The sequence below is a fragment of the Dendrobates tinctorius genome, unplaced genomic scaffold (assembly GCF_039654945.1).
Source record: "Dendrobates tinctorius isolate UK_male_01 unplaced genomic scaffold, ASM3965494v1 ptg000127l, whole genome shotgun sequence".
NCBI classification, from domain to species: domain Eukaryota; kingdom Metazoa; phylum Chordata; class Amphibia; order Anura; family Dendrobatidae; genus Dendrobates; species Dendrobates tinctorius.
Genome location: NW_027361795.1, coordinates 18,613,868 through 18,640,078, shown reverse-complemented (window position 1 = coordinate 18,640,078; position 26,211 = coordinate 18,613,868). Strand labels below are relative to the sequence as shown.

Sequence of the window (26,211 nt, the reverse complement as noted above, 5' to 3'; positions counted from 1 at the left end):
TTAGTGGGGTTCAGCACTGCCAGCTGTTCCCCTGCTGTGGAGATGGCAAGTCTCCTGCTGCCTACACCTGCCAAAATCCAGTAGGCCCCAGCCTGCTCCACGCCTGATCCTGGGCTCCAACAGCGTCAGTTGGTGTTCAGAAGTGTCGTCTCCACAGAGCCAAACACATTCGTTCAAGTGTTAGTGGGGTTCAGCACTGCCAGCTGTTCCCCTGCTGTGGAGATGGCAAGTCTCCTGGTGCCTACACCTGCCAAAATCCAGTAGGCCCCAGCCTGCTCCACGCCTGATCCTGGGCTCCAACAGCGTCAGTTGGTGTTCAGAAGTGTCATCTCCACAGAGCCAAACACATTCGTTCAAGTGTTAGTGGGGTTCAGCACTGCCAGCTGTTCCCCTGCTGTGGAGATGGCAAGTCTCCTGCTGCCTACACCTGCCAAAATCCAGTAGGCCCCAGCCTGCTCCTCGCCTAATCCTGGGCTCCAACAGCGTCAGTTGGTGTTCAGAAGTGTCGTCTCCACAGAGCCAAACACATTCGTTCAAGTGTTAGTGGGGTTCAGCACTGCCAGCTGTTCCCCTGCTGTGGAGATTGCAGTCTCTCCTGCTGCCTCCGCATTCCAAAGACAGTAGGCCTCTGCCTACACCCTCCTATTTCCTGGGCTTCAACTCAGCCAGTTGTAGCTCGGAAGTGCCGTCCACACGGAAAGAGACACTTGCTCCCGTGTCTCAGTGGGGTTCAGTAACGTCAGCTGATCCCCTGCTGTGTGGATGGCAGTCTCTCCTGCTGTCTCCACATTCCAAATACAGTAGGCCTCTGCCTACACCCTCCTATTTCCTGGGCTTCAACACAGCCAGTTGTAGCTCGGAAGTGCCGTCCACACGGAAAGAGACACTTGCTCCCGTGTCTCAGTGGGGTTCAGTAACGTCAGCTGATCCCCTGCTGTGTGGATGGCAGTCTCTCCTGCTGTCTCCACATTCCAAATACAGTAGGCCTCTGCCTACACCCTCCTATTTCCTGGGCTTCAACACAGCCAGTTGTAGCTCGGAAGTGCCGTCCACACGGAAAGAGACACTTGCTCCCGTGTCTCAGTGGGGTTCAGTAACGTCAGCTGATCCCCTGCTGTGTGGATGGCAGTCTCTCCTGCTGTCTCCACATTCCAAATACAGTAGGCCTCTGCCTACACCCTCCTATTTCCTGGGCTTCAACACAGCCAGTTGTAGCTCGGAAGTACCGTCCACACGGAAAGAGACACTTGCTCCCGTGTCTCAGTGGGGTTCAGTAACGTCAGCTGATCCCCTGCTGTGTGGATGGCAGTCTCTCCTGCTGTCTCCACATTCCAAATACAGTAGGCCTCTGCCTACACCCTCCTATTTCCTGGGCTTCAACACAGCCAGTTGTAGCTCGGAAGTGCCGTCCACACGGAAAGAGACACTTGCTCCCGTGTCTCAGTGGGGTTCAGTAACGTCAGCTGATCCCCTGCTGTGTGGATGGCAGTCTCTCCTGCTGTCTCCACATTCCAAATACAGTAGGCCTCTGCCTACACCCTCCTATTTCCTGGGCTTCAACACAGCCAGTTGTAGCTCGGAAGTGCCGTCCACACGGAAAGAGACACTTGCTCCCGTGTCTCAGTGGGGTTCAGTAACGTCAGCTGATCCCCTGCTGTGTGGATGGCAGTCTCTCCTGCTGTCTCCACATTCCAAATACAGTAGGCCTCTGCCTACACCCTCCTATTTCCTGGGCTTCAACACAGCCAGTTGTAGCTCGGAAGTGCCGTCCACACGGAAAGAGACACTTGCTCCCGTGTCTCAGTGGGGTTCAGTAACGTCAGCTGATCCCCTGCTGTGTGGATGGCAGTCTCTCCTGCTGTCTCCACATTCCAAATACAGTAGGCCTCTGCCTACACCCTCCTATTTCCTGGGCTTCAACACAGCCAGTTGTAGCTCGGAAGTGCCGTCCACACGGAAAGAGACACTTGCTCCCGTGTCTCAGTGGGGTTCAGTAACGTCAGCTGATCCCCTGCTGTGTGGATGGCAGTCTCTCCTGCTGTCTCCACATTCCAAATACAGTAGGCCTCTGCCTACACCCTCCTATTTCCTGGGCTTCAACACAGCCAGTTGTAGCTCGGAAGTGCCGTCCACACGGAAAGAGACACTTGCTCCCGTGTCTCAGTGGGGTTCAGTAACGTCAGCTGATCCCCTGCTGTGTGGATGGCAGTCTCTCCTGCTGTCTCCACATTCCAAATACAGTAGGCCTCTGCCTACACCCTCCTATTTCCTGGGCTTCAACACAGCCAGTTGTAGCTCGGAAGTGCCGTCCACACGGAAAGAGACACTTGCTCCCGTGTCTCAGTGGGGTTCAGTAACGTCAGCTGATCCCCTGCTGTGTGGATGGCAGTCTCTCCTGCTGTCTCCACATTCCAAATACAGTAGGCCTCTGCCTACACCCTCCTATTTCCTGGGCTTCAACACAGCCAGTTGTAGCTCGGAAGTGCCGTCCACACGGAAAGAGACACTTGCTCCCGTGTCTCAGTGGGGTTCAGTAACGTCAGCTGATCCCCTGCTGTGTGGATGGCAGTCTCTCCTGCTGTCTCCACATTCCAAATACAGTAGGCCTCTGCCTACACCCTCCTATTTCCTGGGCTTCAACACAGCCAGTTGTAGCTCGGAAGTGCCGTCCACACGGAAAGAGACACTTGCTCCCGTGTCTCAGTGGGGTTCAGTAACGTCAGCTGATCCCCTGCTGTGTGGATGGTAGTCTCTCCTGCTGTCTCCACATTCCAAATACAGTAGGCCTCTGCCTACACCCTCCTATTTCCTGGGCTTCAACACAGCCAGTTGTAGCTCGGAAGTGCCGTCCACACAGAAAGAGACACTTGCTCCCGTGTCTCAGTGGGGTTCAGTAACATCAGCTGATCCCCTGCTGTGTGGATGGCAGTCTCTCCTGCTGTCTCCACATTCCAAATACAGTAGGCCTCTGCCTACACCCTCCTATTTCCTGGGCTTCAACACAGCCAGTTGTAGCTCGGAAGTACCGTCCACACGGAAAGAGACACTTGCTCCCGTGTCTAAGTGGGGTTCAGTAACGTCAGATGATCCCCTGCTGTGTGGATGGCAGTCTCTCCTGCTGTCTCCACATTCCAAATACAGTAGGCCTCTGCTACACCCTCCTATTTCCTGGGCTTCAACACAGCCAGTTGTAGCTCGGAAGTGCCGTCCACACGGAAAGAGACACTTGCTCCCGTGTCTCAGTGGGGTTCAGTAACGTCAGCTGATCCCCTGCTGTGTGGATGGCAGTCTCTCCTGCTGTCTCCACATTCCAAATACAGTAGGCCTCTGCCTACACCCTCCTATTTCCTGGGCTTCAACACAGCCAGTTGTAGCTCGGAAGTGCCGTCCACACGGAAAGAGACACTTGCTCCCGTGTCTCAGTGGGGTTCAGTAACGTCAGCTGATCCTCTGCTGTGTGGATGGCAGTCTCTCCTGCTGTCTCCACATTCCAAATACAGTAGGCCTCTGCCTATACCCTCCTATTTCCTGGGCTTCAACACAGCCAGTTGTAGCTCGGAAGTGCCGTCCACACGGAAAGAGACACTTGCTCCCGTGTCTCAGTGGGGTTCAGTAACGTCAGCTGATCCCCTGCTGTGTGGATGGCAGTCTCTCCTGCTGTCTCCACATTCCAAATACAGTAGGCCTCTGCCTACACCCTCCTATTTCCTGGGCTTCAACACAGCCAGTTGTAGCTTGGAAGTGCCGTCCACACGGAAAGAGACACTTGCTCCCGTGTCTCAGTGGGGTTCAGTAACGTCAGCTGATCCCCTGCTGTGTGGATGGCAGTCTCTCCTGCTGTCTCCACATTCCAAATACAGTAGGCCTCTGCCTACACCCTCCTATTTCCTGGGCTTCAACACAGCCAGTTGTAGCTCGGAAGTGCCGTCCACACGGAAAGAGACACTTGCTCCCGTGTCTCAGTGGGGTTCAGTAACGTCAGCTGATCCCCTGCTGTGTGGATGGCAGTCTCTCCTGCTGTCTCCACATTCCAAATACAGTAGGCCTCTGCCTATACCCTCCTATTTCCTGGGCTTCAACACAGCCAGTTGTAGCTCGGAAGTGCCGTCCACACGGAAAGAGACACTTGCTCCCGTGTCTCAGTGGGGTTCAGTAACGTCAGCTGATCCCCTGCTGTGTGGATGGCAGTCTCTCCTGCTGTCTCCACATTCCAAATACAGTAGGCCTCTGCCTACACCCTCCTATTTCCTGGGCTTCAACACAGCCAGTTGTAGCTCGGAAGTGCCGTCCACACGGAAAGAGACACTTGCTCCCGTGTCTCAGTGGGGTTCAGTAACGTCAGCTGATCCCCTGCTGTGTGGATGGCAGTCTCTCCTGCTGTCTCCACATTCCAAATACAGTAGGCCTCTGCCTACACCCTCCTATTTCCTGGGCTTCAACACAGCCAGTTGTAGCTTGGAAGTGCCGTCCACACGGAAAGAGACACTTGCTCCCGTGTCTCAGTGGGGTTCAGTAACGTCAGCTGATCCCCTGCTGTGTGGATGGCAGTCTCTCCTGCTGTCTCCACATTCCAAATACAGTAGGCCTCTGCCTACACCCTCCTATTTCCTGGGCTTTAACACAGCCAGTTGTAGCTCGGAAGTGCCGTCCACACGGAAAGAGACACTTGCTCCCGTGTCTCAGTGGGGTTCAGTAACGTCAGCTGATCCCCTGCTGTGTGGATGGCAGTCTCTCCTGCTGTCTCCACATTCCAAATACAGTAGGCCTCTGCCTACACCCTCCTATTTCCTGGGCTTCAACACAGCCAGTTGTAGCTCGGAAGTGCCGTCCATACGGAAAGAGACACTTGCTCCCGTGTCTCAGTGGGGTTCAGTAACGTCAGCTGATCCCCTGCTGTGTGGATGGCAGTCTCTCCTGCTGTCTCCACATTCCAAATACAGTAGGCCTCTGCCTACACCCTCCTATTTCCTGGGCTTGAATACAGCCAGTTGTAGCTCGGAAGTGCCATCCACACGGAAAGAGACACTTGCTCCCGTGTCTCAGTGGGGTTCAGTAACGTCAGCTGATCCCCTGCTGTGTGGATGGCAGTCTCTCCTGCTGTCACCACATTCCAAATACAGTAGGCCTCTGCCTACACCCTCCTATTTCCTGGGCTTTAACACAGCCAGTTGTAGCTCGGAAGTGCCGTCCACATGGAAAGAGACACTTGCTCCCGTGTCTCAGTGGGGTTCAGTAACGTCAGCTGATCCCCTGCTGTGTGGATGGCAGTCTCTCCTGCTGTCACCACATTCCAAATACAGTAGGCCTCTGCCTATACCCTCCTATTTCCTGGGCTTCAACACAGCCAGTTGTAGCTCGGAAGTGCCGTCCACACGGAAAGAGACACTTGCTCCCGTGTCTCAGTGGGGTTCAGTAACGTCAGCTGATCACCTGCTGTGTGGATGGTAGTCTCTCCTGCTGTCACCACATTCCAAATACAGTAGGCCTCTGCCTACACCCTCCTATTTCCTGGGCTTCAACACAGCCAGTTGTAGCTCGGAAGTGCCGTCCACACGGAAAGAGACACTTGCTCCCGTGTCTCAGTGGGGTTCAGTAACGTCAGCTGATCCCCTGCTGTGTGGATGGCAAAGTCTCCTGCTGCCTACACAGTCGTACTACTACTGATTTTTAACCGTGCTCCAATTAGGCCTGTGGCTCCACTGTCTCTCGTATTTCCCCTGTCCTCCAACCCTGCCAGTTACAGCTCCGAAGTGGCGTCTGCACAATCCACACTTGTTCCTGTGTTACAGGTGTTCAGTCCGGTCAGTTAATCCCCTGATGTGTGTCCGGCAATGTCGCCTGCTCTGTCCACATTCCCATAACTTCGGAGCTGTAACTGGCGGGGTTGGAAGACAGGGGAAATACGAATATCAGTGAAGCCACAGGCCTAAGTGGAGCTTGGTTAAAATTAGTAGAAGTCTACAACCGATCTTAAAATTTCTTCAATGCAGCCTCAGCCTGCTCCGTGCTTGTCCCTGGGCTTCAACACAGCCAGTTGTTGCTCGGAAGTGCCGTCTTCACAGAGTAAAACACTAGCTCCTGTGTTTGTGGGGTTCAATAACGTCAGCTGTTCCCCTGCTGTTTTGATGGCAATCTGTCCTGCTGCCTCCCAATTGACAGCACATCAGGCCTCAGCCTGCTAAGTGCTTGTCCCTGGGCTCCAACATCGCCAGTTGCTGCTCATAACTGACTTTGGCACGGGTACTCCCTCCTGCCCAGCTTGGTTCCAGCCCTGCCTGCTGTTTCCGGGAAGTATCAATGTCAGTTTGCCACCCCAAGTTGCCATGTCGTGTTGCGGTTGGGTTAGCCGAGGCTAGGGTGCCAGCAGTTTAGGTGCTTCCTATGTGGACTGCGGGTTCTGGTAAGAAAGGCTTGTTCCGTAGTGCCAGTAGGACAAGCACCCCCTGTAGGACTGTGTGATTCGGTAACTGCGGCCAGCTTGCGGCATGCCAACTTTGCTTTTCAGGGGTAACTTCAGCTGCCCCTCCGGGTTCCAGCACCGTCAGCTGGTTCTTGTCAGAGCCTTTGGCCTAGGTGCCTCCATCTCGGTATCCGAGTTCCGGCAACGTCTGCTGGTCCTTGTTAGTGCTTTGTAGCACAGGTACCTCCTGCTTAGTAACCGGGTTCCAGCACCGTCAGCTGGTCCTCGGTTGTGCCATTGGCTCTTATTCCTTCTGCTGCCCCTCCGGGTGCCAGCACTGTCAGCTGGTCCTCGCTATTTCCATTTGCTCTTGCAGCTTATGCTACCCCTCCGGGTTCCAGCACCGTCAGCTGGTTCTCGTCAGAGCCTTTGTATTTGATGGTCCCCATGGATGACGCTCCAGTGTCTTATGGGCCCAAATAATGCTCCATATATAATGGGCTCAATTTCCAATGCTCCAGTGTATAATGGGCCCTGTAAATGCTGCTCCAGTGTCTGATGTCCCCCATCTGGAATGCTCCAGTATATGCTGGGTCTCATGGATGATGCTCCAGTGTATTATGGGCCCTAATAATGCTCAATATATAATGGGCACCATTTCTAATGTTCCAGTGTATAATGGGCCCCGTAAATGCTTCTCCAGTGTCTGATGTCCCCCATCAAGAAAGCTCCAGTATATGATGGGCCTCATGGATGATGCTCCAGTGTATGATGGGCCCAAATAACGCTCCATATATAATGGGCTCCATTTCTAATGCTCCAGTGTATAATGAGCCCCGTAAATGCTGCTCCAGTGTCTGATGTCCCCCATTTGGAATGCTCCAGTATATGATGGGCCTCATTTTTAATTAACCCAGGCATGGCATGTGAAAAGAGCTCCATGGAGTAATCTGAAGTGTGTACTGCCGCATTCTTCACTTGTGAGTGAAGGACACAAGGAAAGGGGTTGCTCCTGACCAGAAGCCTGCACTGACGACTCAGTGCTTGCATTTTTTTTAAACTTCAGAAGAGGAGGCGATAGAGCTGGAGGCTGTTTCAGCAATGTAAGCCCAAAACAGTTCCTGATGCTCCGGCTTTAAAAGTAGTCTACCTACTCCCAGAAAAGGGATCCTTACAGGCCTTCCAGAGCTACACCATGATGCAGGCTCAACACCTCCTGCCTTAGCTGCTATTGTGTTTTTGGCACTACCAGCAGATGCACCACCACCACCATCAGTACCAGGTGGCCCCCCACGCCCACGTCCGCATCATCTTCCACCATACTTCCTCATGTTTTGGAAAAGGGACCCAAAATACAAGCAGACATATGGTACTGTATCAGAAGTGTACAGCTCTATACAGTCTAGGGATAACAGTAAATCTCCGTATATATTTCATGAGTCATACACAGACGCTCACAGGCTCAGTATGGAGTACACAATAGAATAAAAAGTTGAAAAAGGGTACAGTATCCCCAAATGCAAGGTATATATAGTATAGTGTAAACATTAGGAATCTCCGTATATATTTCAGAAGGCAGACACAAATGCTCTCAGGCCCAGTATGGATTACACAAGAATATGAAAAGCTGTAAATGGGTAATTTAACACAAGCGTACAGCTGTATACAGTGTTGGGGTAATCATAAATCTCTAAATATATTTCTGGAGTAACAGACAGACGTTCACAGGCTCATTATGGATTACACCAGTATCTAAATAGCAAAAAAGGTTACTGTATCAGAAGCGTACAGCTGTATACAGTGTTGGCCAAATTTGAAATCTCGGTATATATTTCCAGAGTCACCCTCAGACGATCACTCAGTCTGAGTTTGACCATAATAAAAAATGTGGTAAAAAAGGTACTGGATAACAAGATAGCAAGTATATATATTATAGGGTGCAATTGAAATCTCCGTATGCATAGTACCACAGTCACTCTAAGACGCCTACTCAGTATGGATTTGACCGTAATACTAAATGTCGAACAAAGGTACTGTATAACAAGATACAAGCTGTATCGAGTATAGGGTAAAAATTGGTATCTCCAATTCACCATATATATAGAAGTCGTAAACCACACACGCTCACTCCCAATGGATGATATCGTAATAAAAAATTTTGAACAAAGGTACTGTATCAGCACATACCAGGTGTATCCAGTCAAGGCGTAACTGTACATTTCCGTCTATACTTCCGGAGTCAAACACAGACACTCACAGGCTCACTATGTATTACACCAGAATTTAAAAAGTAGAAAAAGGGAAAGGTATTCGAAGCGTACAACAGTATACAGTGTTGTGGTACTTTTAAATCTTCATTTATATTTCAATCTCAGTAAGCCAGTCCAGACTCTCGGTTACTGGAAACTACATGGATACAAGTACAGATGGAAAGTTGAGTGTTAGCAGAAATTTGGGAATAAGGCCGGTTTCACACTAGCGCATTTTCAACGCGCGCACGGCCGGGGGTAGCTCCGCCCCCGATCCGGCTCTCTGCCCGGCGTGCCCGCCCCTTCCTTGTAGCGCCGCCTCCTAGCGGACAGCGGCGCCTGCGATCGGCGCACCCTATCTTTAGCATAGGGTGCGCCGATCGTGCGCAGGCCGTGCGCTAGTTGCGCTTTGACCTGCGCTGCGCACTTTTGACGGTGCGCCGTGCGCGCCAAAATCGAACTTTTCGGATTTTGGCGTGCACGGCGCACCGTCATAAGTGCGCAGCGCAGGTCAAAGCGCAACTAGCGCACGACCTGCGCACGATCGGCGCACCCTATGCTAAAGATAGGGTGCGCCGATCGCAGGCGCCGCTGTCCGCTAGGAGGCGGCGCTACAAGGAAGGGGCGGGCACGCCGGGCAGAGAGCCGGATCGGGGGCGGAGCTACCCCCGGCCGTGCGCGCGCTGAAAATGCGCTAGTGTGAAACCGGCCTTACTCATCGTGGGAAAACCTCCCGGTAGATGTTGCAGAGGCGATGCAGACCCTCAATTACTGTGTCTGTGGAGACAGCGAAAACGGTTCTTTGTGAAGAAAGGATTGCTTTATCGCAGTAGCATGATCACATCACCGTTACTCGTCTCCATCAAATTGTGATCACAGGGAGAGATGTAGACATGGTCCACACTGCCTATCATAATGTGTCTGGTCATTTTGGAGTGCAAAAGAGAGAAGCCACAGGCCGTAGGTGATTTTATTGGATTGGCATGAGAGGAGACACTAAAAAATGCTGGCAGGAATGTCACACGTCTGTGACTATCACAACTGTGAAAGGTGATCATAAGGCACCACTGCGTCCGCTTGTAAGTTGACGTCCATTACAAATGGTAGCCATTGATCATCAGAAGGTAGAGGCCAGCAGGACAGGCCATAGCTACATCTTAACTATCATTGATCAATACACCAAATTTCTAGTGGCTGTCCCTGTGAAGGATTTAACTGCCCAGACTACACAGCGGTAGAGCAGGGAGAGGTAAGTATTGCAACTTGCAAGTGCTGTGGCCAGGACCAAGTGGGGGGGCACACTCGTGGTCGACGGTACTGGCACAGGGCCCCTCATAGTACGCTGGTGTGTCTGACGGCGAGTGGGTCCCCCCACCATCAGAGACACTGTATTGTACTAAGAGGGGCCCTATGCCAGTGCCGTCGGCCATCAGTGGGCCCATCCACCTGTTCAGAGCAACGGCACTTGCCCGGGTGCGCCAGGTGTTGACCCTAGCCCTTGGGGGGGCAGCCCAGTTAGGGAGGTTTAAAAAATGGCATATGTTGATGTGTAGGCTGGACATTCAGCTGCTGCAAATGGTGGAATTGGGCAAGTCCGAGGAAGAGGAGGACAAAAGCGAGGCAGTTTTCTGGCAAACTATGTGTCATCAGGGGGACAAAATCCTTTGAAACCCATGCATGGTTCATTTGAAGGTTAGATCATCAACATTTTGGGTCGACAGACGGGTCCTTTTTTCTGTCAGGATTGATCCAGCAGCACTGAAGACTCTTTCAGATAACACTCTAGCAGCAGGGCAAGCAATCTCCTATAAGGCATAGTGTGCCAATTCAGGCCAGGTGTCCAGTTTAGAGGCCCAATAGTCAAAGGGGAATGACCTGTGAGGGAGAACATCGATATGGGAGGAGAAGTAGTTTGTAACCATCGTTGACAACTGCTGTCTCCTGTCACTTTTAATTGATGCAGTATTAGTGTCAGGGACACCGCACTGAACTTGCTCACTGAGCCAGTGTGCGTGTCCTGAGTAAAGCAAAAGTGTGCTCAAAGCTACCTGTGGAGCGGGCAGCAACCGAATAGATGCGTACTTCAGAGCCGCAGGACCTGAAGCACGTGACTGCTAGAGCCGTGGCCTAAACTCCACAGAGCTAGGAGCTGCAAGACAATTCCTAGCAGAGTAACTGCGAGACAAAGTTACCAAGGGGCATAGACAGGGAGAATAGTCAGGACGTAGCCAATGAGTCACACACAGAGATAGCTGCAAGGTACAAGAGGGGTGAGCAGAGAGTAGTCAGGTCACAGGCAATGAGTCATACACAGATAATAACGCAGTACAAAATCAACAGGCAAACTCACAACGGGAAACAGAGCCGGGTCAGAACCATATAAACAAGCTATTGCAACAAACAGGCACACGGGGGTCAGCACACTAGGCCAAAGGCAAAAGTACAACCGGCAGGGACTGAAGCCACCCAGGGGTCCACGAAGCTCCCCCAGAACCAGAAAGAGGCCACAATCAACAACCCCAAGTGTGCAGGACAAAACCTGCACAGAGCCCCTGACATTAACCCCCCGGTGCGCAGCTCAAAAAGCTGCACTGGGATCATGACAATTAGCAGTCATATGAGCGGTACTTGAGAAATCATTCCACAACATGGTCATTAAACCCATATCTCCAACGCCACTTCGGCTGTGTGCACCATGAACACCTCTTCCATTGTGCCCACTACGGCTCGTGGGAGAACCAGCACCGCTGCTGTGTGCTGGGAAAGCCTCAAACAAGCGGTTTACCAGAGTTGCTTGTTTGTTAGTCAATATTATCTCTAGGTTCTCCTGTGGCATGATGTTGTATAATTTGCCTTTGTAGCGTGGATTGAGGATGCTGGCCAGCCAGTAGTCATCATCCTTCATCATTTTGGCAATGTGGGGGGTCCCTTTTTAGCATAATAGCACATGTGGGCCAATGTTCCAGGTGTCAATAATGCACTGCCACTGCTGGGTGGAGGAGCACTTTCTGGCAAATCCACATCCCTACAGTCACGCACAAACACTGTACCTGACCTTGGAATGCCAACATTTTCTCTTGCCCCCTAAGAAGCATCCTCCTGCCCAAAATAATGATCCCGCTCCTCCTCCTCCTCTCATCCCGCTCCTCCTTCTCCTCTTCCTCTTCTTCCTTCACCTCGTCCAGCACAGTTCCCTGACCAGACAATGGCTGACTGTCAGCAAGGCTTCCCTCCTCCTCCTCCTGTTCCTCCTCCTCTGGTGCAGACGCCAGATCCTTAATGTGCGTCAAACTTTGCATAAGCAGACGCATAAGTGGGATGCTCATGCTTATGATGGCGTTGTCTGCGCTTACCAGCCGTGTGCATTCCTCAAAATACTGAAAGACTTTGCAGAGGTCTTGCAGCTTTGACCACTGCACACCCGACAATTCCATGTCTTCCCTCAAACTGCCTGCCCGTTTATCCTCCCACAAATGCATTACAGCCTGCCTCTGTTCGCACAGCCTCTCAACCATGTGCAGGGTGGAGTTCCACCTTGTTGCAACATCTATGATTAGGCGGTGCTTGGGGAGGTGGAGCAATCGCTGCAGCTTCTGCATACGACTGGAGTGTACAGCCGAGCAACGGATGTGCGAGCACAATCTTCGCACCTTATGGAGCAGTGATGTTAACTCTGGATAATAATTAAGGAAGCACTGCACCACCAGGTTCAAAGTGTGAGCCAGGCAAGGTATGTGTGTGTTTTGCACAGGCTATGGCTGCCACAAAATTACGGCCATTATCACTGACTACCTTGCCTGGCTCAAGATGTAGACTGCCCAGCCATGACTCAGTTTGTCGCTGCAAGTAGTCGGCCTGTACCTCCGCAGTGTGTCTGTTGTCGCCCAAAGACATCATCTTTAACACAGCCTTACCACTAGCTGTTCGATAGTGTGACACCTCGTGTGCAACACTGCCAGCTGCGGATGGAGTGCTCGTGCGACTGCGCTCGGTGGATGAGCTTTCGCTTATGGTGGAGGAGGAGGAGGGTCAAAAGCCTAGAGCCAACTGTTTCCTATACCGTGGGCTAGGCAGCACTGTTCCACCACCATTGTCCCCTGTGGAGCCTGCATCCATCAATATTAACCTAGTGCGCATTGATGGACACATAACGGACCTGGCCATGCCTACTGGTCCATGCATCTGTTGTGAGGTGCACCTTTCCACTCACTGACTGTTTTAGTGCATGGACAATGCGGTCTTTCACATGCCGGTGGAGGGCAGGGATGGCTTTTCGAGAAAAGAAGTGCCGACTGGGTAGGTCATAGCGTAGGCCATGGGACAGCATAGGCCATGAGCTCGCGGAAAGCTTCGCTTGCAACCAAACGGTAGGGCATCATCTCTAACGAGATTAGTTTGGCAATGTAGACGTTCAAACACAGTGTACGCGGAGGAGAGGATGAGTACTTTCTTGTCCTACTCAGAGTGTCTGGTAGGGTGAGCTGGACTGGAGAGCTGCATATGGGGGAAGTAGCGGTGGACCGGACGGAGTGAGAGGGGGTTGGTGATGGTATTGGTGGTGGCCTAGATTCAGTGTTGTGTTGCAAAACCATTGTGATTCCCTGAGTGCTTTGGCCTTGCGACGACACCTCCACATTTAGTGCTGGTGGTGTGCTTAACGGTGGCGGTGGTCTTACAGTGGGGGAAGCGATGGAGCATTGTTGGCTACCTTCAGTCGGAGCAGGTGCACGTGTGCTAACTGAGGTTTTGTAGTCCGTCCACGCTTGCAAGTGCATGTTGATTAAATGTCTAAGCATGCAACTGGTATTCAAATTTCTGAGTTGTTTACCTCGACTAAAAGTCCTTCTGCACTTCTTACAGGTAACCTTTGCCTCATCAGTAGGATTTTGGACAAAGAAGTGCCACACTGCACTCTTCCTACTATGGTATACATTTTCTGGCCTTGCACGCTGTGCTAAGTTGACCGTCTGGTCAAACTGTCCTGCAACTCTTTTAGTTTTTGTTCACCGTTTCTACGCAGCTACGGGCCTGCCAGATAACCGCTGCTGCAATGTCAATGCCTGCTGCGGATCCTTCTCCTTATCTGAAATATTGCCAGCACCACCCTCCTCCCCCAATGGATGCCAATCCGGGTCAAGAACTGGGTCATCCATCACCTCCTCTTCAAAGTCATCTGCACCTTTCTCTTTACCTTCCTCTGTGTCACCGTGTAAGGTGGTACAGTATGCGGGAAGGGGCACCTGAGTTTCATCAGGGTCAGATTCTGGCTCAGTAGACTACGAGGGCAATGTAGTGCTCTGGGTCAATCTACCAGAAGAATCATCTAGCAGTGGCAGTGCATCAGTGCACTCCATGTCAGATTCATCTTGGAATGGGGAATTCAGGATTTGACTGGATAACCAAGGCATGGTATGTGAAAAGAGCTCCATAGAGTAATCTGAAGTGTGGGCTGCCGCATCCTTAAATTTTGGTGGGGGTGAAGGACACAAGGAAATGTGTTTTTCCTGACCAGAACCCTGCACTGACGACTCCGTGCTTGCAGGTTTTGAACATTCAGAAGAGGAGGCAATAGAGCTGGTGGCTGTTTCGGCAATGTACGCCAAAACCTGTTCCTGATCCTCTGGCTTTAAAAGCGGTTTTCCTACTCCAAGAAAAGTGAACCTCACAGGCCTTCTGGGGCCAGATGATGACGCAGGCTCAACACCTCCTGCCTTAGCTGCTATTGTACTTTTGCCAGAACCAGTACTGTACTGGTACTGTATGAGGAGCGTCCAGCTGTGTAAGGTGTATTAAAAAAATTAAAGCTATGTATATGTTTTGCTAGTGACAGACGTGCTCCCAGTATGTATTTGACCGTAATCTAACAAGTAGATATACGGAACTGTATCAGAAGTGTACAGCTGTATGCATTTTTTGTGTAACTAACAATCTCCGTATATGTATTTACGGAGTGTCACACACACGCTGACTCTGTATAGATGTGACTGTAATGTGTATGGCAGATATACAATACTGTTTGAGAATCGGACAGCTCTAAACGGTGTCTGTATGGAAAATTGTCAATCTCCGTCTATTTTTATACGGAGTGACATACGCTGTCTCTGTCTAGTTTTTACCGTTATCAAAAAGCAGATATACGAAACTGTTTGAAAAGCGGACAGCTCTCTAAGGTGTTGGTCTGGAAAAATGGAAAATCTCCTTGGCTTGTTTTTCCAGAGTCACACCCAGATAGCTTCTATTTGTGCGTGATACCAGCCGGTACACGGTAGTGTGTGAGGAGCGTACACCGCTATACAGTGTGTGAAAAAATGAATGCTCGGTAACTCACAGTCACCAGAACAAAATAATAAAAGTTGGAGTGCTTTGAAAAAAGCAGTTTGAACAGCTGTGTGCACACAGCAATGCAGCTATCAGGTAGCCTTAAAAGGCAGCCTAATCACCACCAGCGCTGCTGCACACAACAAAAATCCTCCGCTTTCACTGCACACTAGCTGTACAGTGAAAAGCGCTATCAGCAGAAGCAATTTTTTTTTCTTCTTCCCTGCCTAACGCTCTCCCTATTCAGAATCAGCAGCAGCAGCAGCTGCACCTCTCCCTATTCTAAGATTGGCAGAAGTAAGATGGAGGTCGGCAGTCACGGCCTTTTATACCCACTGTGACACCACACAAAGCCAGCCAATCACATCAATGCCCTTCTCTAAGATGGTGGTGGCTGCTGCCCATGTCATCGCATTGCCCACAGTGTGCGTCCTCCATCATTGGCTGAGAAAAGGCGCTGGAAGCATCATTTGAAACGCGACTTTGGCACTCTGATCGGCAACCTCATGGCCGACCTCACGCTATGGTTGGGTTTCGATCGGCGAAACCCGACTTTAGCTTAAGTCGGCCATTTTTTAATTTGACCGACCCGTTTCGCTTAACTCTAGTGTCTATTAATAGTCAGCTAGCAGTAATGGTGTCCATTAGCTTTCCCATGGCAATATCTTGGTGAAACCGTTCACCATGCGCGTCACTGACTGCATCTAGATTTTCAGGGAAGAATAACAAATGTGAATGCAGAAAATTAATTTTCAATGACATGTTGCACTTCACTTTTTAAGCTTCAACAAGGTTGTCAACCAATTCAATGTAATTTGGTGCTCAATAATTCCCAAGGAAATTCTCAGAAACATCCTTGAATGATTTACAAACAATTTTCTTAGGCCCCACCAGCAGTTCTTTGAAGTGCTTGTCATTCATGATGTGTTGGATTTGCGGGTGAACAAAAATGCCTTCCTTAATCTTGGCATCATTTATTCTTGGGTACATTTGTCTCAAATAATGAAAACCTTTTGCTTCCGTGTTCATTTCTTTCACAAAATGTTTCATCAGCCCGAGTTATATGTGTAAAGGAGGCAGAAAAATAATTGCTGGTTCCACAAGTGCTTATGTGTGACATTTTTCTGACTGGGAGTCAACTGGTTACAGATTGGCCACTTCCTTCTACTGTAGTGTGACTGCTTTGCATGGCTATCTCCATTTGCAAATGAACAGTAGTACTTGGTACATCCAAGCTGAAATCCATGCATCAATGCCACTACTTTTACATTTCCACAGATGTTCCAGTTGTACTTGCTGTACTTGATGTGTTTCAATAACAGTTCCATGTTTTCGAATGTTTCTTTCAAGTGTGCAGCATAGCAAACAGGTATTAAAGGATGAACATTTCCATTGTGTAACAAGTTAACACTGATGAGTCACTAAAGATATGCCAATGTTTTGGTCCATGCTCACAACCCAAAGCTATGAGCAACCCATCAATGTTGATGCAGAAAAACAGGTTTTTAATGTTGTCAACCTGTTTAAAGAACTTTGTTAAGTCATCTTGGCAGTTTCAAATAGCAGAAACTTTTGCAACAGGCGACAGCAAATGCCATCTTTGAAGTCTTAAAGCCAGTAACTCTGCATTTGCTATTGACAAATGCAAGCCCTGAACCAAGTCATACAGTTCTGGCTGTGTAATAAGATGAGGCACACCAGACATACATGGTTTAAAGTCTGAATCAGCGCTATTCCCCATCTATGACCCATGAACTGCAACATCTTCATGGGCTGCCTCTTCTAGGCTCCATATTTCTGTTGGCTTTGGTACTGGAAGAGTGTCATCATGCGGTACTAGTCTCTTAGCAGAGAAACCAGAGACATTGGCAAGGCAGAAGTAACAGTCGGTCACATGATGCTTCTGTTCTCGCCATATTTTTGGGACAGCAAAAGGCAATGATTTGTGAGAACCTCTCTGCCAACTTCTAAGATCAACAGCACATCTTGCACTACAGATGACAGGAGCCCAGGATTTGTCTTGATTACCAATCTTTAAATAAAGTACAGCTCATAGGCTTTCATGGTGAGAGCTATCAAGGTGAGTCTTTAAGGCTTAGTCTAGTTTCACACTAGCATTTTGAGGTGCAGCGCACTCTTGCCGTGAAGCTCTGCCCCCTAACGCGCCTCCTCCGGTCAGCTCCGCCTATGGGTGCATGACACTGCATGCGACCTACGTACACTATCTTTAGTACTGGGTATGCAGGCCGTGGGCAGTTATGCTTTTGCCGGCACATGCATCCTTTTTACGGTGCGCCGGCCGCACCAAAATGCAACATGTGGTGTTTGGCGCAGACTGGAGGAGGCACGGCAGGGGGCGGAGATTCACTGCAAGTGTGCACTGCATCTCAAAACGATAGTGTGAAACTAGCCTTTAGCATGTACTGTTCACAAATGTAACAGAAGATATTGTGACTGTTCCAACAATGACAAGACATTTTAGCCATATCAAATCATACTGTAGTTGTTTATAGCTGCTTGGACTTGTAATAACTTGCAGAATATTTGCATTCAGAATTTACAGCCTCTGTAGGCAGCATCCAGACATGTCTAGACATGTCTAGATGTTCCAAGTCTCTAACAATTACACTGAAGTTTTGCATCTTCAATAAAATGCAGGGAATTCATGTATTTGCCTGCCTATAAATTACATAATAGCACATATATTGTGAACAATACATGGACAGTGTGAATATATGAAAAATATCATTCAAACAGAAGATTTCAGAAACACAGTTTGTGACAGGAAATTTTCAAGGTGATTTTCGTGATCAGCAGTTCAAATTACATAACATTCACCCAAAAGTGCTCGGAAAGCAAAATTCTTGTTGTCCAATTTTTTCTCCTTTCTGGAAAACAGCAAGAGGCTAAGAGAACAGCAAACCAAAAGGTATAGCCTTTTAGAAAGCCATCCAAAAAATAACCCTATTTTTTGATTAACAACAGGCTTGTTGTTTGCAAACTGAAGAAAGAGTGGCTTTTTACCAAACTGACCAAAAAATATCTTATTTTTGGGGAGCTTGAACAGGTTTACTGTTTTGAAAGTGATGAAACAATTCTCATGAAGCCATCAAAAATGATCCCTTTTGTGGGTGAACATGAGCTGCTGTCAACTTCTCTCTGAGCTCCAAATTGCATTGCACCATAGACACCTAAAGTAGCAATTATTGACAAGGGACAGTATGTGTTTTTCACAGCCTTTAAACAGCAGCAATGCAACACCTCAACCAGAACAGGTGGTGAAGCCTCCTTGGCTTTGAGCTAAATCTGTCTCCTCCATACTCAACAGCAACAATATACAAGAAAATGTCCTCTCTTTGCTCCTTCACCTGATTCATACATCTAGATTTGTCCTGATACCAATGACACTACCAGTGCCTCTACCATCAGAACCAGCAAAACAGCTAGGCATTTGTATTGTGTCTTTCATCTCGTCCAACCCAATGCCACCATTGTACAAAGGCTGACTGCTCATCTCAGTAAATAAAACAACTGAAAGAAGTTGTTTTTGTGAACTATCTTCCTTATTTCCCAGGGTATTGTAAGTTAGGTAAGTTAGGAAAATAGGGGACTGAAAAATAGAGTTGTCATTGACAGTATTGAAAGTCTGCTATATAAAAAATGAAGTATTATTGTGTTGGAGAAGGTGGACTGTGCAGAAGACTGACAAAATTGATGGTGCTGCTATCTGACGTAGCATTATCCTGCTGCGATTGACAAAAGTAATGTATCATAAATTTTTTTATACTTTCTGCTTTCGCGCAACTAATACATTTTCCAGACGCAAAGAGACCATTTGTGACCTGTGTTTGGTATTATTACTGCCTGGATTGCTTGTATCATTGGTGACCGGTATGGTGCTGCTGCTAGTAGCTCCCACATTCTTATTTGTGGTAGTACCAGTGACAATTTTTCTTTCACCATATTTTATAGAGAATCATAACATTTCCAAAAATGTTTAACCACACTTATACAACCCTTGACAAAAATCAATGAGCAAGAAAAGCTATGTACAGTGACTCTTTAAGAGTATCAGCTGCTGGCACCGCCATCAGGGGCTTATCTACAGCCTTCTGTAATGCTGTAGATAAGCCTCCGATGTAACCTGAAAAATAAGAAAAAAAAATTAGATTATACTCACCCAGCGGCGGTCCGAGTCCGGTTTTGGTCCGAAGGTGTTGTGGTCTAGTCCAGCGCCTCCCATCTTCTAACGGTGACGTCCTCTTTTTTGCTCCCCGTCATGACACCTGCGCAGGCGCACTGCTCTGCCCTGTTGAGGGCAGAGCAGAGTACTGCAGTGCGCAGGTGCCGGGAGAGAGTACTGCAGTGCACCTGCGCAGGAGCCACAACAGGCAGCAAAGAAGAGGACTTCACTGTTAGAAGATGGGAGGCGCCGGACCGCAACACCTATTGGACCAAGACCGGACCGCCCCCGGTGAGTATAATATAACTCATTTTTCTTATCTTTCAGGTTACATTGTGGGCTTATCTACAGCATTACAGAATGCTGTAGATAAACCCCTGATGGCTGTGCCGGCAGCTGATACTCGAAAAATGGGGTGACAGATTCCATTTAATTCAAAAACAGCCTGGCCAAACCTACTCAGATAGTCAAATGTGTAGATTTTATTTAGTTTTTTTTAGAAAAAATTCAATTGCCATGCCCCCCAAAAAAACAGAAAATAAAAGATGCCAGGTAGTTAAATGCCCAGAAAGCAAACTGTAACAATGGTTGTCAAATTTGTATAGTAAAACATGTATGATTATGTAATAAATAATTTTTTTTTATATATATATATGGTATGTTTTTCTATTAAAAAAACGTTTTTTCCTCTTGACAAAAAGCGTAATGAAAATGCTATACTAGTAGATAAAAGTTGAGAAAAAAATGTATCAACAGCCTGTAGTGTTTTGTGGCATGTACAATTGTCTGAACTAGTAAATCAGATATGAAAACCATAGATTTTGTAAAATTTGAATTTCTAGCTTATAAATACTATTCTCCACCATTGACAAAAAGGACCTAGCCATAAAAATGCTACTTTGTTATGTAGGTACATGCCCAGAAAGTAAGATGTGACAACAGCCCACAGTATTGTTGTAATGCATATAGTTATTAAATTGGATTAGTAAATCAGGTGTGCAAAAAATTAAATGTGTAGTTTTTAAAGATTTTTTTTAGTTTTTTAACAAAATTTAACCTCCCCATTTCACAGAGAGAACGTAACTAGATATTCTGTCTAATTACATGTACCAAAAGACAACAACTGCAACAGGACAATGTATTGGTGACGGCTGCATGGATGAAATTTTGACTAGTTAAACAAATGTGCAAAATAAGAATTTGCTGTGACACACGTTCTTTCTTAGGTAGGAAGTCGCAGTTAATGCTCTGGATTTTCTATTATTTTATCTTTTTAAAAAACAATTATTCCGTCTGCTCTTCACAAAACAAATTACTCAAGAAATGCAAAAAGTCAGTAGAGTCTCTTGTGATGAGCTTCACAATTTGTCTGATTGACACTGATTTCTGATTATTTTTCTGTAAAAAATGCTGGCCTAGGTGGATTGCTGCTTTCTAGTGAATGAAGAATGATGAAAAAAATGTGGCTTTCAAGAACAACATGACAGCTATCTACACCATATCGCTTATCAATCATACTGTCAGCTCTTCTGTCTCCCCCTATCCACTGAATCTCCGAATTATTTACAGACTGACTACTATTTTCATCACCTTTAGTGCTGCTGTTGTTCAACACAGTCTGTGTGGAGTACTTGTACATTACTTTAGTGTTTTATATCTCTTTGATGCTGAGATGTATACTCTGAGGTACTCTCTCTAAGTGGTAAATTCCTAAAACGGCTGCTGCTTTCCCTGCCTTAGTTTTTATAGTGGCTTCAATTGTCCCTCCTGACTGGCTGTACTTTATCATGTTATGTAATAACTACAAGGCATTATGGAGAAGGTGCGGCCATGCCAAAGAACATGTGAGCCTTCTCTGGTTCTCTGACTGATGCAATCATCAACAATGTGCAAAATGGCACCATGCCTTTTATTTACAATTCAATAGAATTGAATAGTAAATTGTTCAAAATAACAAAAATTCAAAAATCATTTCACTAGTTCATATTATTGCTGAATGTTATGATATAAAATTAGACATTGAGTTTACAAATGTTTCTTCTAGCTTATCTTTTTTTTTTTTTTTACAAGGGGATCTCAAGCTTTTCGATGAAATCATTGAAGCAAACATAATGGTCTCTGCAGAAGACACAGACTGAGCATTTACTATTGGCTACAATAATATGTTATGGTTCAGTGGAAGGACCTTAAACTTCCAGGCAAGGACAAGGCAGTAAAAGATGAAGCACCTGGACCCCCTATTTTCAGATTACTAGACCCCAGGTGTGTGATAGGGAGCAGTTAAATTTCATCATTACCCTTTCTTATATAGTATTTTTTATAGTCATCTTTACTGCTGCTACTAAAGGTGCTGGGCTCATCTCAGCAGTAAGAGGACATCACTTGTCAAACGGACTGCTCAGTAATATAAAACATGACAAGTCCTAGCATAACCTTTCTGATGACTATTTCCAACGTCTGGTTTTTCTTCATTGTGGTGAAGGGTAAAAGTCTATGGACATAAATATTATCATTTACCATTAAGAATAAAATATCGAACACCCCTTTTAAAAAGGTCTTGACATCTTAAATCAGGTTTTCCATGGGAACTAAATTAAATTCATTTTAAACGTGCCTTCAAATTAGTATGAACACCATAATGCATGTTTGTCCTATATTAAAAAGCCTTTTTATTAAGTGCTTTTTGTAAATTTCATTCAAGTTCATCGTGTACGTTTAGATAATATTAAAACGATATATGCATTTAAAAGAAAGTGTAGACTGTATATGTAAATATCAGTTGGCTATTACAATATTTCTATATGCCTCTATGAAAAATAATATGAAAATGTTTTATGCTAGTTTGTAATATGCCCCTAATAATCAAGTATTCAGAGACAAAGTAACCAAATGTATATATTTGATAAAGGGCAATGCATCAGCTTGTGTCCTTGCTCCTGCGGTCATTCTTTGTGTGGCCTAGTAACCTGTAAACTAGGTTTGAAGCTAAACCTCATTGAAGTGACCCCCATGAGATTTATTTGTATTTCTAGAAAATGTCTTTATATAGTTCAATATCCCATGCAGCAATTTGTTAAAGGGGTTTTCCAATAAAAAAGTACCTTTTAATCAATAGATTAATATCTGACCATGCGCCAGACATTACAGCATGGGATCGCAGATGCTGCTTTCTGTGAGGTAAGCCTTTCCACTCTCTGTTTAAAAACATGTTTTACCTCACAGAAAGAATCAACTGTGATGCTGTGCTGTCCTGTCTGTATACTGTCTTTTGGTTCCTCCCCTGCTAGGAGCTGTGGGATGATCAGATCATGTTCCTGCATGGTCAGACACAGCCATTACACAGTACCTATGCAGGGGCATATTTATAAGCTTATCTCAGCACAGGAACATTTTTTTAATAAATACAATTGTTGAATTTATTTTTATTCCAAGATATATTGATTAAAATTTACTTTTTTAGTTCATTTCAAGTAGTCAAACATTTTTGAGTGCCAGGGGATCAAATACTTATTTCTCACTGAAAAATGCAAATAAAATTATATAATTTATACTATGTGATTTTCTGGATTTTATTTTTGATATTCTATCTCTCAATGTTAAAATTAACCTACGCTTAAAATTATAGACTGTTCATGTCTTTGTCAATGGGCAAACATACAAAATCAGCCAGAGATCAAATAATTATTTCCTAACTGCATAAAGGTGCTTCTCACAAAATTAGAATATTATCAAAAAGTTAATTTAATTCAGTTCTTCAATACAAAAAGTGAAACTCATATATTATACAGAGTCATTACAAACAGAGTGATCCATTTCAAGTGTTTATTTCTGTTAACGTTGATGATTATGGCTTACAGCCAATGAAAACCCAAAAATAATTATCTCAGTAAATTAGACTACTTTATAACACCAGTTTGAAAAATTATTTTAAAGTCCGAAATGGCCTACTGAAATGTATGTTCAGTAAATGCACTCAATACTTGGTCGGGGCTCCTTTTGCATCAATTACTGCATCAATGCACAAAAAAGGTTGCACTCTATCATGCTAAAGCATTTTAATGTGAAATATATGAAATATGAATAGCAATATGGCTTTTGAATATTATAAAAAAAATTTGAGACGCTTAGCCTAACATTTGGCCAAATTATATCTGCCCATCAACCATTGTCAAGGTGGCCTCAAAAACTGATGGGTCCCTACGTGTGTGAATACCTCTCTAAGGCTGATGTCTGAATTCCTGGGTGAATGTGGACACCTCTCTCAGCAATGCCTGCATTTATAGGTAAGCAGGAGCCTGCTGTAATTAAAAGCACCACATGTTGAAGGGCGGAGTGCTCGGTCAGTAAGCTAACATACAAATGACAAAACAAACTGACTGGCACATCCAGACTACTGTAGTGTGAATAGGTGCATACCAGGAGGAGCTACCTCTATATACAATACACAACTCAAATGACATTATCTCAGTAAATTAGAATACTTTATAACACCAGTTTCTTCTGAAATGTATGTTCAGTAAATGCACTCAATACTTGGTCAGGCTGCTTTGGCATCAAATACTGTATCAATGCAACATGGTATGGAGGCGATCAGCCTGTGGCACTGCTGAGGTGTTATGGAAGCCCAGGTTACTTTGATAACAGCCTTCAGCTTGTCTGCGTTGTTGGGTCTGGTGTCTCTCATCTTCCTCTTGACACTACCCCATAGATTCTCTATGAAGTTAAGGTCAGGCTAGTTTGCTGGCAATCAAGAACAGTGATACTGTTGATTTTGAACCAGGTATTGGTACTTTTGGCAGTGTGGCAGGTGCCAAGTCCTGCTGGAGAATGAAATTTCCATCTTCAAAAAGCTTCTCGGAAAAGGGAAGCATGAAGTGCTCTAAAATTTCATGGTAGACAGCTGTGCTGACTTTGGTCTTTATAAAACACAGTGTACCTACACCAGAAGATGACATGACTCACCAAACCATCACTGATTGTAGAAACTTCACACTAGGCCTCAAGCAGCTTGGATTGTGTTCCTCTCCACTCTTCCTCCAGACTCTGGAATCTTGATTTCCAAATGGAATGCAAAATTTCCTTTAATCTGAAAACACCTTGGACCACTGAGAGGCAGTACAGTTTTTTTTCTCCTTGGCCCAGGTAAGACGCTCCTGGTGTTGTCTATTGGTCATGAGTGGCTTGATACAAGGAATGCGATACTTGTAGCCCATGTACTGGATACGTCTGTGTGTGGTGGCTCTGGAAGCAATGACTCCAGTGGCAGTCCACTCCTTTTGAATCTTCCAAAAGTTTTTGAATGGCCTTTTCTTAACAATTCTTTCAAGGCTGCCATTATCTCGGTTGCTTGTGCACCTTTTTCTAACACACTTTTTCCTTCCACTCAACTTTCCATTAATGTGCTTGGATACAGCACTCTGTGAACAGCGAGCTTCTTTAGCAATGACCTTTTGGACATCTGTCAAGTCAGCAGTCTTCCCCATGATTGTGAAGCCTACTGAAACAGACTAAGGGACCTTTATAAACTCTTAGGAAGCCTTTGCAGGTGTTTCTTGTTAATTATTCTAATTTACTGAGACAATTATTTTTGGGTTTTCATTTGCTGTAAGCCATAATCATCAGCATTAATATAAAAAAAGCACTTGAAATAGATCACTTTGTTTATAATGACTCTATATAACATATGACTATTTTTTTTTGTATTGAAGAACTGAAATAAATTAACTCTTTGGTGATGTTCTAATTTTGTGAGAAGCACCTGTATATATATATATATATATATATATATACACACGCATACCGTATATACTCGTGTATAAGCCGACCCGCGTATACGCCGACCCCCCTAATTTTGCCACAAAAATCTCGGAAAACTTATTGACTCATGTATAACCTGAGGGTGGTGCTGCAAAAGAGTTAATGGTGGTCCAAAAAGATGCTCCATAGATAAATACCCCCATAAAATGCTGCAAAAGGGTTAATGGTGACCCAACAAGATGCTCCAAGGATAAATACCCCCATATATTTCTGTACAAGGGTTAATGGTGTCCCAAGTAGATTCTCCATACATAAATACCCCCATATGCTGTACAAGGTTTAATGGTGGCCCAAGTAGAAGCTCCATACATAAATACCCCCCATATATTGCTGCACAAGGGTTAATGGTGTCCCAAGTAGATTTTCCATACATAAATACCCCCCATATGCTGCACAAGGGTTAATGGTGGCCCAAGTAGATGCTCCATACATAAATACGCCCCCATATATTGCTGAACAAGTGTTAGTGGTGGCTCAAGTAGATGCTCTATACATAAATATCCCCCATATGATGCACAAGGGTTAATGGTGGCCCAAGTAGATGCTCCATACATAAATACCCCCCATATGCTGCACAAGGGTTGATCGTGGCCCAAGTAGATGCTCCATACATAAATACCCCCCATATATTGCTGAACAAAGGTTAATGGAGGCCCAAGTAGATGCTCCATACATAAATACCCCCCATATATTGCTGAACAAGTGTTAATGGTGGCTCAAGTAGATGCTCTATACATAAATATTCCCCATATGCTGCACAAGGGTTAATGGTGGCCCAAGTAGATGCTCCATACATAAATACCCCCATATGCTGCACAAGGGTTAATGGTGGCCCAAGTAGATGCTCCATACAAAAATACCCCCGATATACTCCTGCCGCTGCTGCTATATAAAAAAAAGACATACTCACCTCTCCGTCACTGGCTCAGGCCCCCGCCAGTGGCTATATTTACCATTCCCGGTTCCATCGCTGTTTCCCGGGTCCTTTGCAGTGACCTTAGCAGAGGGCACGCACTGACTGCATCATCGTGCCCTCTGCTAAATGTCACAGCCAGAGGACCCGGAGACAGCAATGGAACGGGGAGCAATAAGTATTGCTCTGCTCCCCCGTTATACCACCCCCCTCCTGGCGCCTGGTCTCTTCAGCCCCTGCTTCCAGCATGATGTCGGCATCCCAGGCTGTTCCTGCATTCAGCGGTCACGTGGTATCGCAACCGCTCATTAAATATGCGCATATTCATGAG

General features: G+C 46.3%; 1 protein-coding gene across 1 annotated transcript in view; it reads left to right on the top strand.

Annotated features, from left to right (window-relative positions):
* Positions 1–18,130, top strand: part of LOC141047474 (uncharacterized) — a 34,018-nt gene extending 15,888 nt beyond the window's left edge. Inside the window, exon 3 of the mRNA XM_073542585.1 lies at positions 17,953–18,130. Coding sequence (XP_073398686.1) covers positions 17,953–18,130 — 178 coding nt within the window. The remainder of the gene's footprint in view (positions 1–17,952) is intronic.
* The last annotated feature ends 8,081 nt before the right edge of the window (positions 18,131–26,211 follow it).